The sequence below is a fragment of the Eubalaena glacialis genome, chromosome 19 (genome assembly GCF_028564815.1).
Source record: "Eubalaena glacialis isolate mEubGla1 chromosome 19, mEubGla1.1.hap2.+ XY, whole genome shotgun sequence".
Lineage (NCBI taxonomy): Eukaryota > Metazoa > Chordata > Mammalia > Artiodactyla > Balaenidae > Eubalaena > Eubalaena glacialis.
This window is the reverse complement of record NC_083734.1, coordinates 42,624,657-42,636,319: the sequence shown is the minus strand read 5'-3', so window position 1 is coordinate 42,636,319 and position 11,663 is coordinate 42,624,657. Positions and strand designations below refer to the sequence as shown.

The 11,663-nt window shown below is 61.0% G+C and overlaps 1 protein-coding gene across 4 annotated transcripts; it reads right to left on the bottom strand.

Annotated features, from left to right (window-relative positions):
• Nucleotides 1-901: 901 nt before the first annotated feature.
• Nucleotides 902-9,640, bottom strand: PLEKHH3 (pleckstrin homology, MyTH4 and FERM domain containing H3). 4 transcript variants are annotated; one of them, XM_061174878.1, is made up of 13 exons: nt 9,036-9,640; nt 6,977-7,032; nt 6,560-6,639; nt 6,270-6,461; nt 6,026-6,183; nt 5,794-5,914; nt 4,700-5,006; nt 3,906-4,113; nt 3,545-3,681; nt 3,120-3,252; nt 2,466-2,924; nt 1,997-2,188; nt 902-1,287 (listed from the first exon to the last, which is right to left on the bottom strand). In XM_061174878.1, exons 1-13 carry the CDS (start codon nt 9,195-9,197, stop codon nt 1,114-1,116), a joined length of 2,379 nt encoding a protein of 792 aa, XP_061030861.1. In that variant the 5' UTR covers nt 9,198-9,640; the 3' UTR covers nt 902-1,113. The 4 variants fall into 4 exon arrangements, 2 of the variants coding, with proteins under 2 accessions (XP_061030861.1, XP_061030862.1); XM_061174879.1 differs by having other exon boundaries at nt 3,554-3,681; XR_009698194.1 differs by having other exon boundaries at nt 1,199-1,287; nt 2,491-2,924.
• Between the last annotated feature and the right edge of the window lie 2,023 nt (nt 9,641-11,663).

The following is an 11,663-nucleotide window of genomic DNA, read 5'->3' as shown; positions in this document are numbered from 1 at the left end:
TATAGTCAGGCCTTGGTCTATGAATATGGGGGACGATAAAAGGATCTCCATGGTGCCTCACAGTTCCCAGGCATGTGTTGGTAGGGTGGCCTTTACCTGCTCTAGCTTAGTCCCGGTCTTTGTGTGTCCACTGTTTCCATGAGCATCCCTCGCCTAGAACCAAGCTGTTCTACCGGAGCCAGTCCTACTCTCAAGACTACAGAGGATTACTGATGTCTGCCATCTCCTCAGTGCCTAAGCTCCTGCCCCAGGGTGGATCAGTATTGCCCATATTGCCCCAGCCTCCTCCACTCAGGGCAGAGGCTGTAGAGGCTACTGAAGGATGGCCTGCAGCATTCTGAGCAGGTCAAGAAAGCCAAGACTATATTCCCAGGCACAAGGCGATTAGATCCTCAGGAATCAATCCCAATTCAGCCCAATCTGATAAAAGTAGGGCTGAGCCCATCCTGATAAATTCTTTATCTGTGCCAGAGAAGTTCTTGGGTCTGATCCTGCCCCAGGCTTCTTCTGTTCCAGTCCCAAAGCAGTAGGCACACTAAAGATGGACCCAACCAAGACCCAGAAGCTGGACACCAGGGTAGGACTGGGTAGTGCCAGTCCTGATGACTCACTGTCCTCGGGCCTCAGGGATGCCAGGAGGCCACCCCTATGCCACTCAGTGGAAGAAGGATGAGTAATTGCCAGCTTCCAAAACTGTCCTCTTGCCTGCCCCACCCACCACCCTAGGGCAGCATACAGGCCAGGAGGAGGTTAAATCCAGAAGGTCACGGAGGGTGGAGCCCTGTGGTGTTCAGACTCCCCTCAGTGCTGGTAAAAGCCCAGAGTGTGGGCGTCCCTGGAGGTGGAGCTCTGAGCTCTGGGGCTCCCAACTTATCCCACTGACAACACTCCCACAGGAAGGGTTTGTGTAAATAAGGAATTTTTTTGTGTGTGTCTTCTCTTCTACAAATAAATTAAGAAACAAACTAGAAAATTGTCTGCACCCATTGCAGCCCTTGGGTGTGGGGTGTGCCCTGTCCCTGCAGGGCCAAAAGGGTCCATGGTTCCCTGAAATCGCAGAGCAGTCCAAGTCCAGGATGGAGGCAAGAGGGAGGTCGTGACCTCTTGGCAAGCTCAGTCCTGCAGCTGCCCCAAACAGCCAGACTGTCCCTGGGGCTCGTCCAGGCCCGGGTGCTGGCTGGGAGGGGAGGTGTCTGGCAGGTCTTGGCATGGAGGAGGACTACTGCTGGGCCTCTCAGGGGAGGGGTTGGCCAAGTAGGCATTCACCAGCTGCATGATCTCTTCCACCTAAGGGAGGGCAGAGGTCAGAGTACACAAGGGGCCACTGGGTTCTCCTTTTTCTCATCCTCCACCCAGGCTCCTTCCCAAGGCCTTACATGAGCTGCCCCCTACAATCTTTCCTTCCTCATCATCGCTCTCCCTCACTCACAATGTGCCAATCACACTTGCTTCTTTCTGCTCCTCTAATATCCTAAGGTTATTCTCAACTCAGGGCCTTTGCACTTTCAAGTCCCTCCACCTGGAATGCTGTGCCCCCAGATCTTCCTTTGGCTAGCTTAAGTGTCACTGTTGTTGCGTATCTTTTCCTGACCGTCCTACCTAATGCTATGGCCCCCTCCAATCACTTCCTGTCTCACTACCCTTTCCTTCATAGCATTTGTCACTGTCTTAAATAGTCTTTGAGGGGACTTCCCTGGCTGTCCAGTGGTTGAGACTCCACACTTCCACTGCAGGGGGCATGGGTTCCATCCCTGGTCAGGGAACTAAGATCCCGCATGCCGCCTGGTGTGGCCAAAAAAATTAGGAAAAAAAAAAAAAGTCTTTGATTCCTTGTTTAGTGTCTGATTGCTGGCTCTGATGTAAGCTCCTTGTTTGTCTTTGATCACTGTTGGATCCCCAGGGTCTAGAGCTGTACCTGGCCCATGCTCAATGCTTAATAAATGTTTCTTGACATCCTTTCCCTTCCTTTCTCCTTCTACACCCTCTTCCCGCTCACCTGGGGACTCTGCAGGAGGAGCTGGCTCTCTCCCACCCTCAATGCCAGGGTGTGGGGGCCCATTAGTTGGCAGGCGGCCACACGGCCATAGCTGACACTGTGAACGGGCTGTGTCTCACCCGGTCGGGAGAGGGACATGGCCTTGGCTCCCAGGCCCAGGCATAGCTTCTGTGGAGCGCCCCCACCAGGCTCCTGCGGACAGACAGGCAGAGTCAGGGTGGAAGGAGGGGACCCTGCAGCATTATTTTTGGTGTGGGGAGATGGCTGTGAGCAAGAAGTTTCCTGGTCCGCCCCTATAATCCACAGCTCCACAGAGGTGAGGGCCCCAGGGCCAGTGACTCCTGGGGTTTGAGATGGGAAGCTGTGCTGGGTGTAGGGAGTGAAGTGACCCACAATGGGGGCCTGTGGCTCTGGGGCAAAGGTGTGGGGCTCGGGCCGCCAGAGTCCCCCTCTCCCTTCTCCCCCTCACCGTGCTCAGCTCCAGAACGTCATACCGAGCAGCGCCGAACCCTGGACACTGCGCCGCCAGAGCCAGGTAGGCAGCCATGGCCTCAGCTCGGCCCATGCCCCGTAGCCGCTTCCAGCCTCCCAGCACAGCAGCCGCCGTGCCGGCGCCACCTCCTCCCTCGCGGGCCACGCTTCCCGCCGGGCGGCCGGCCCCGCCGCGCCGGGCCCGCTCCGCCCGCCTCTTGGCCAGGCCCGGGCTCCAGATTGCCCCGGCCAGCAGGGCGGCGGAGCGGGGAGGCCTGGGCACCGGGCGGGAAGGGTCTTCACGCGGCGGGGCCGGGGTGGGCAGCAAGCGCTCCAAGCGCGGCAGGGGCGCCCGCGGGGAGAAGTCTCGGTGCAGGCTCCGCAGGCGCAGCGCCGCCTGGGCGCGCAGCGTGTCGTCGGGCAGGGCCGGCCGGCCGCGCAGCAGCAGAGCGTGAGCCTACGGGGAGGCAGGGGGCGTCAGCGCGGGAGCGGCGGGGTACCGTCGCGAAGACACCTCAGGGTGTGGAACCTGAGGTCTGGGTTCGAGCCCCGCCTCCCCAGGGGTTGCCATAACGACGAAATGCGATGGCCCAGAAAGGGAGGGGTTCAGGCTCGCGGGTCTTCGCTGGGCGTGAATACCGGAGATCCTCACCTGCTCAAAGAGGAAGGGCAGTTCGTGACCGTCTGGGGACAGCCCCTCAGGGTGCAGAGGTCCGTGAAGACGCAGACACAGTCTCCAGCTGGAGTCCGGCAGGTCCTCCAACCCGGCTTCCTCCGCCGCCAAGCTGCAGAATAAAGAAGGCCGCGATGCTTCCGGGAAGCAGGGGCCCCCAAGGCGCGGGCCCAGGGGAAAGAGGCGGGGCCAGATGTTTGGGGCGGGGCCCGGGCGGAATGGACAGAGTAGGCGAGCCTTGAAGCCTGACTGCAAACCGCCGGCGGACAAGAATCCATCTGTGAACCAGTGAAATTTACTGTTCCGGGCAAGTGGCAGGCGCTCGGTAAACGTTTGCTTAGGGATTGACCGAAGCCGAGAGGCGAATGGGCTAACGGAGAGCAGGGCTGGGGCTGGACATTTACTTCTCAAACCTGGTGAGCACGTCGGCCACGAGAGTCCCCCCGGCCAGGGCTCGCTCCTGGGCCCCTCGCTGCTCGTACAGCGCGAATGCATTGCGGCTCCGGGTCAAGCCCAGCCGCCCCACCAGCTCTCGAGCAACCTGGAGGGGTGAGAACATAAGAGGAAAGTCAGACCCAGACCGCGCAGGGGTCTTGCCAGTACTTCTGGAGGGGTCTTTCAGGTCTCTTAGTCCCGCCACACACAGCCGTTACCCAACTGATGACTCTCAGACTCGGGCAAACCTAGGGCCCAGGCACCAGGAGAGCCAGGCATGGGAAGCTGGGAGGAAGGTTGAGGTTTCAGGGGTTTTCTCTGTGGTCTTACCTCTCCCGCCGTGGTGTGGGAGTCTATGGCCACAGGGCAGGCACCAGCCCCCGGACAGTGCACGGTGCACAACAACTCCTGCCGTCGGCTCAGCGCGGAAATCTCTGCCAGCGAGGGCACCAGCTCCCGGCCGCGCGTCCGGCCCAGCGCTTTTCGTATGAAGCGCGCGTATTCCGCCAGTTCCGAGTCCGGGAGCGCCTGCTCAGTCCTGGGTTAGGGAGAACTGGAGAGTCAGTGCTCCGAGGGCTTTCCTTCACCTCCTCCCTATTGCCTTCTTACTTTATAGTTTATTTCGCCTCGCCGATTCCCTCCCCTCCAACTCTAAGTTCCTTGAAGGCAGCGCGGCCAGATCTTCTGAATCTACCCCGATGCTCTGTATGGAGCAGAATTACTTTCTAAGGCCCCTGGCAGCTTTCTCTTTACTGCCCCCTCCCACTTCCCAAAGTTTCCATGATCCTCCTTCGGGTTGAAATCCAAACTCCAGCCGCATTCCTCTTTCCAACCTAAAAGCCCTGGCGCTGGACTGCATCAGCTCCGAGAAAAACAGCCTTTTAATAATTCCGCTGCCCAAAGTGGGGAGCCTTTTTGTAATTCCTCCGCTCGCAAGTGGTGTATGATCTTGTAATTCCCACAAGGGCACTATGCATATTAGCAGAGCCCTGACCTTGGGGCAAGTCCCTTCCCTTGTCTGGGTCCAAGTTCTCCATCTGCCAAACCCTTTGGAAAGACCTGCCATTCTTTCCCAGCCCCTTAGCTCCCTTGCCTTGGCCTTACCCCCACGCCTCCCCTCTCACCTCTCCAGATGCCCCAGGAGGTGCCCCCGTACAGGTCCACCAGGCCGGAAGGTACAGCTCATGCAAGTGAGGAGCTGCCAGTACCGCAGGGCCGCGGGGTCTTGGGTAGCTGGAGGCCCGGGGGGGCCTGCGGGGCCCGAGGTCTGCTTAGCCAGCTGCAGAAAGAGCTCGTCTCGGAGCGCGGGCAGGTCCCGGCAGGTCTGGAGCACACCCTGCATCAGGGGCCCGGGGCGCCGCGCCCCCTCCAGGGCCTGCAGCGCCAGGAACAGCCGCACCGCCTCCTCGCGCAAGGGAGCGTAGCCCGGACCTGCGGGACGGCGGGGGACGGAGGGACGGTTTGGAGAGGGGACACAGAGCTGGGCCCTGGGAGGTAGGCGTGAACCAGGGGAAGGTCAGAGGGAGTGTAAGGGGACAGGGGTGGCAAGGAGGGGAGAGTGCGAAGGACAGGAAGAGTGAAGGGAAAGCAATCGTCCCCACAGAGCCAAATTCAACCCCTGCCACCCGGGAATCTCCCCCTCCAGATCCCCTAGGGCTGCACTTTGAGTTAGTAACTTGGAGGGATGGACTATAAGGACACAGGGTCAACCTTCAGATTCTGTAATTGGGTACTGACAGCTATCACCATGGGCCAGAAAACAAGTTGGACCGCGAGTCAGAAAACCAGGGTTCTTCTCCCAGCTCCCCTTTATCCTCTAGCTTGAGGACCTGGGCCTGTCACTATTCCCTTTTGGGGAGAAGTATAACTAGATGAGGTCAGCACATTCTCCCAAGGTGGTGGCTTTTCCACCACTTGTAAAGGCAGTATGCCATGGTGTTGAGAGTATAATGAAAGAACAAAATAGAGGGTGTAAAAACTCATGAAGGAACATCAGTAGTCAGAATGAGATCCAGAGAAGGTGGTCAAAGGGAGCCTTTACTTTCTTTGCTGGCTTTCCTCCCCCTCTACCTTGGGTATCAGTCTGCTCAGCTTCTGGTTTCATCTTCATCCTTTGAAAAATGAGGGGCTGGGTAGGCCCCCTGAGGACTCCTAGATCCCTATCAGGTGAGGCATTCAGATTCCCCATCCAAGGGTCTTGGGCCATGGCACCACTCACCTGGGGCACTGACTCCGTAGGGCAGGGGCAGAAGTGGGGCATACAGGGCCCCACTAGTGTGCCTCAGAATTGGGTTCCGTCTGTAAATAAGGGCCACAGCTTCCGGGTCCCCACAACTCTCCTAGAGGCCATGGAAATGATCAAAGTGATGGAGAAGGGGGCTCACCATGAACCCAGAAAGTTTATGGGTCCACCACCCTCCTCTTTCTCCATGGAGTTCCCTCCCTCGCACCTGAATGTCCCTGAGCAGCAGCTGGGTGGGGGTCTCCAGCGGCGCCTTGGAGGCTATCACTTCGCGCAGCGCCACCCCCCAGCGCTCTGCCTCAGCCTGGCGGGGCGAGCAGAGCCGGACGCTATGCTTCCGGCCAGACACGGTCACTGACCACAGACCTGGGGGAAAGAGAGGCCGCGGAGGTCAGTCAGGGCTGGCTGGGGCAGCTACCTAAGGAGGTAGGAGAATCCCCATGAGGTCTCACCGGTCTCCTTGGGCCTGCGCTCAGGGCCGGTCACCGAGCACAGGCTGGTGAGCACGAGGCTCCCGAGGCGCCGCGCCCCCTTCCCGCTGCTGCTGAACTGGTCCAAGGAGTCCCGGGTGAGCACGAACCAGGCTCGGCGCGGGGGCAACCAGGGCCGCGCCCCTCCTCCGCGGGGCTCGCGGTACAGCCAACCTGCGGCGAGAAGGAGGGAAAGGCGATCAGCAGGAGAAGACATTATCCCGTGGAGGGTTGGGATTGGGGCCTCTAGAGCGCATGAGGTGGAGCCCCACCTTTCACGACGACGTCTGGGTCGTCTTCTGACGGCCCCTTCTCCGGGATGAGGCTCCGTGTCTCCTCCCAGCTTTGCAGCCTGGGCAAGAGGGGAGCGAGGGTTGGGCAAGCCTGCCGGTCCTGCACCCTGCCTCTAGGAGGCTCCTCTCTAAGGGCTCCCCAGACCGCGAGGGGTGCCTACTCCCCGGGCTGGGCACCCCTCCCCCAGGCTGTGGGAACCGCTGGGCCGTTCTGACCTCGCACCAGAAATAGCCCGGACCCCCCCCTTCCTCCCCGCGCCCCCAGCCGGACCGCCCCCCGGGACCCCGGCCAAACCACAGCGTCCGGCGTAAGGCCTTTCCCTTATTGCACAACCGCGGGAGGGAAGACGGTGAAGATGGGGGTCCCAGACCATGGGACGCAGGGGCTGAGTTCACCTGTCTGAGACTGGCCCGCTCCTCACAGGCTGAGTCAGCGTCACATCCAGGGGGCCCTGGGGAAACAGGCAGGGTGGCCCTCAGACTAAGAACCCTCCTCGCAGGATGCCAGTGGCTTCTGGCCCAGGACAGCGCTGCTCAGGGGATTGGGGAATCAAGGAGTGGGATGGTGACTGTGACTGTAACTGAGCGAGCTGAAGCCACTGGGCTCGCCCCTTCCACCAGTCTCTACAGAACAGCCCACGCTAAGAAGCCAAGACTCTCGCCTGGTCTCTGTGATTCTTTAAAGAGGCAATCAGGTGTTGGGGTAGAGTAGAAAAAGCACTGGGCAGAGAGTCAGGAGACCTGGGTTCTAATACCGGCTCAACCGCTAACTCGGATCTACAAACTTGCTGAGGAACCCTGGCAAGCCCCTTGGAGTCTTTGGGCCTTAGGTTCCCAATCTGTGACGAGGGAGAGGTGGATGAAGTCCTTTCTTGCTCTGGCAGTCGAAGTGACCCCCTCCTCCTCATTTTCCCTTCATTGGCTGGCGGGCATTCAGGCTGGCAGGCAGGCGGTAGGCACGGAGGTGAATGAAGGGAAGAGGGACCCTTTCGGTATAGGGCTTTCTCCAAGAGCTTCTTATACCCTCCCACAGGGACCCCTGAAACTCAGTAGGAAGTAAAGACCCTGTGCTTTTGCTGGGGCTCAGGCCAGGCTGAAGAATACTCTCCATGGGAGGTACAGTCCAGGATTTTGCCCTCCCTCTACCACCCCCTGTGCCCTGGAACTTCTACTGTAGACTGGGGTCTAAGAAAGGCCTAAAACCCAACCGGGAGCCAGGTCAGGCGGGAACTGTGCCATGGTCCCATTGCATCCAGGCAGCTAAAGTCAGGAGGGGGAGGTGGGGGAAGGGTGCCAGGGACACCTGTCCCCAAGCTCCGAGGAGGGGGCTGGTGGTGGAGGTGGAGCATGAAGGAGGCAATGGCAGTGGTTCACAAAGCCGACCCTGCTCAGGCTGGAACCTTGGGGACGCCTGGGTCCTGTGCCTTCGGGGGGCGCAGATCCTCTTATCTTCTGGAGGGTCTGAGAGGGGCTCTCAGCCACACCACCATAAGGGCAGGTGCTGACCCCTCTCTTAGACCAACTCCCCTAATCGCAGTCCCCTGATTCCCTCCCTCCCCGCCCCCCCTCTATATTTATCCGCCCTCCGCCTCCGCCAGGTGCTGGCGCCGGCCCCAGCGGCGCAGCCCGCCCCACCCGGGCACTGAGCCACCGGGCCTGCTGGGGACCCCTGAGCGGGGGAAGGGAGCCTGACCCAGGCCACAGCACACGCGAGTCTGGTTGCCCGGAGTTTGCTTGCTGGCGTGCAGGGGCATCAGAGAAGGGGCGTCAGGGGATGATGGTCTCCCACACCAATAGAGCCTCAGTTTCGCCACGGGGAGATTCGACAAAACCCGGGAGCCGAGTGTCCCTCACCATTCCCTCAGGGATTCCCCAGGAGCCTCACCAGGGAGGCCCTGAGTGTCAGGGTAATGATGAGGGGTCCTCGGAGAGTTGTGGCCCCCAGCTCCCTCTCCATGGGGTCCCCGCCACGGACCCCAGTCTGAGGATGCCTGCTTCCCCTTGCCCAGGTCCCCGCGGCGGGAACTCCCGCATCTGGCCCCAGCGCTCAGCGCTCAAGAATTGGAAGCGGAGCGGACCCAGGTGTCCGAGCCGCCCAGCCGGCCTCGCCACATTCCTCGGCGCTGGCGGAGGCGGAAGGAGACGGGATGGGACGCGGGCCCAGCGGGGAAGGGAGAGGCTGGGCCAGGTCGGGCCAGGCGTGACGCCTTCCCTGCCTCAGGGCCCCCAGCAGGTGGACAGCGCCCAGCGTGCTGCGCGAGGCCCACAGGCACATCCCGAGGCGGGCTGCTGCTTGAGCTCTCGGGGGCTTCTGGCCCCCAGGCAAAAACGTCTCCCGAGCCCCCAGTCCACAAGAGCACGGCGTTTGGCTGGAGTCTGGAGCAGGATCAGGCGTGACGGCCGGTTGTAGTGAGAGGGATTGAGACAAGGCTTCAAACCCCCCGGCGGGACTTACCCTCCCGCCGCCCGCTGGACTCGGGGTCCGTAGCTCAAAGGTCTCCTCGTCCTCGTCTTCGTCCCCGTCCCCGCTAAGCTCGCCGTCCCCGTAGTCCCGGTGCAGAAGAGTAAAGCCTCGACGGCAGCAGAGGAGCCACCACAATCCCCCGGGGAGAGGCATCCGGGCGAGCAGCCGGGGGATGGGGGTGCGGGCAGCCGGGGCCGAGCTGCAGGGGGTCGGAGAAACTGGCGGGGTTCCGACCCGAGCGGGGGGAAAGATGAGGAGGGAGGAGGGAAAGGGAGAGGGGGACTGGGAGGAGGCGGTGTCTGGCTCTGGGGTGCAAGGGGTCGCTAGCTAGAGCCTGCGGGGGGCTCAGAGTCTGGGCCCCCGGAGGGGGAGGGGGGAAGCGGGGGTGGGGGAGGAGGGAGCAATGTCCGGAGCTGGGAAGTAGTGTCCGTTGTAGTGTCCAGCCCTGTGGGGGGCAGTGTCCGGTGCAGTGTCCGAGGTGGGCAGTTGTCCAAGCTCCAGGGAGGGTCGTGTCCGGTAGGGCGTCCGGTGGCCGGGGCCCGGGCCGAGCGCGCTGCGCTCCCTGCAGCCCCGGGACTGGCGCGCTAGGGGCGCGAGCACAGTGCCGGGACCCCGCCTCCCCAACCCCCTCCCCTTCGGCCCCCCCCCTTCTTTCTCTCCTCCCTTCTTTACAGGGCTGTGTCCAGTTTTCGTCACAGCCTCCTCTGTCCAATCCCTGTGCCTGGCGCCGGGCGCGGCCACCAATCAAGCTACTGAAACCGCGGCGGGTTGCATCATGTGTCCCTGGCTTGGTGACAGCGGGGAGGGGCAGGGGAATTAGGAGGGAGGGGGCAATGCGATGTTAGCCACGCCCCCGCTTCGGAGGTCGGACACGGACTGCTAGGGACGTCACGGAAGCCCGCCTTCAGGCTCTTGTTTTAACTCTTGGCTCACCAACCAACAAATTAAAAGCACTCGAGCAGGAGCTTTGGAGAACAAAGTGCCCATAGGGCATAGAGAAAGGCTCCGACTGCTGCCCTCTGCACCCCTGTCTCGTCTCAGGGTTCCAGAGAAAGGAAAGAGCCTTAGCTACCTGCGCCAAGCACAGCCCTAGAGGTAGCCCTCCGCCCCTGGATGAAGGAGTCCAGTTCCGCGATCTGAGTCACCTCCTTTTGAGGTGAAGAAGCTGAGGCAGAGACTCTGGGAGAGTGCAGACCAAGGCCGGAAATAAAATCTAATGTAGAGCGCACAGCTCACTGAACTCCAGTTGGGAGAGTGACTTCGGATTCTAGGGAATTCCGTGGTCTTCGAATGGAGTGGAGGCTTCTCAGGGTGACTATCCTGCGGTTCTGTGTAGGAAGGGGTTAACCAAGGCTCTAAGCGGACGGGGCGGGGCCAGAGGAGGGGCGGGGCCAGGGCGACCGCGGGCGCGCGCGTGCGTTGCTGACTCAGCGGCGATTCCTGAGATCACTGGTGGAGGGTTCCAGGTTGGCCCCCAGTGACTGGCGTGTGGGACCCTTTGAAGATCGGCGCTATGTCCGGGACTTCCCTGGATCCTGGCCCCTGGAGGCCGTGGTTCTTGGTCTCAGCCGCCGGAGACCCCGAGAAGGAAGGCTAGCCCGAGCTGGGCGCGGCGGGACAGGGCGGGGACGACAGGCCAGCGCCTCCCTGGAGACATCCCCGCCACGCTCCGCCCCTCTTGCCCTGGGTCCCCAGACTCCAGGCTGGAGTGGTCGGGGCAGCTTGGCTGACCGGATATTAAACTGCGAGAGTTGTCGCACGTGGACACCATCCTGCCTGTCGTGACTGTGTAAAACAAAGACCAGGAATCAATGTCTTTAGAGGCCATCCCAGCCTTGCCCTCGCCCCAGATGAGAGTGGCCTGCGCTGAGACTTCCTAGGGATGGAAACACCACACCATATACTCTCTTCCCTATCTGGATCCCAGGCCCTTGCCTGCAGGGAAGTTCTTTCCGTTGTCTAACCTCTCTCTTTCCGGCAGGATCAGTACGTTCCCTCTGACCCCGTCCCCAAGGAAGATGGAGAATGGCTGTCACCCCACCCCCACCCCGCCCGTGATAACCACTCTTTGGAAATTTGCAAATTGGAATTCTCTCCTTGGATTTTCTCCAAGGTGAAAAACTGCGACTCAACTTTTCAAATAAGTTTTTTCTCTCCACCAGCGAACCTTAGACGGGACTGTAGAGTGGTAATCGAATCCAACCCAAAACGGGAATCTCCTGGCCCCGTTCCTACCCCCACACCAGGCATAGGCACACACACAGTCCCCGACAGCCTCAGCCGGAACATTCCAGAGGCCGGGAACTCGGTACTTGCTAAGGCAGCCATTACTGGATTGCACTCTGGGTGTTAGAAAGCTCTTTCTTACACTATTTCAGGAGGAACGCTCGCCCCTCGGCGCCTGGCAGCTTCCCCACCTCACCTCTGTTGGCAGAGACCGGGTGAAGGTGGAGGGGGTGTCAGTGCCTAGAGCTTTAGCAGGCTTAGCAGCCCCTCACCCCCACCCAGGCTCTCAGCGCCTTCCACTCAGAGCCAAGCGCGGCGGAGTGCGAAGGGGCGGGGCCGGGGGGGGGACCCACCAGCTCTGCCCTGCTACAAATCACTTCCAAGCCGGTGACT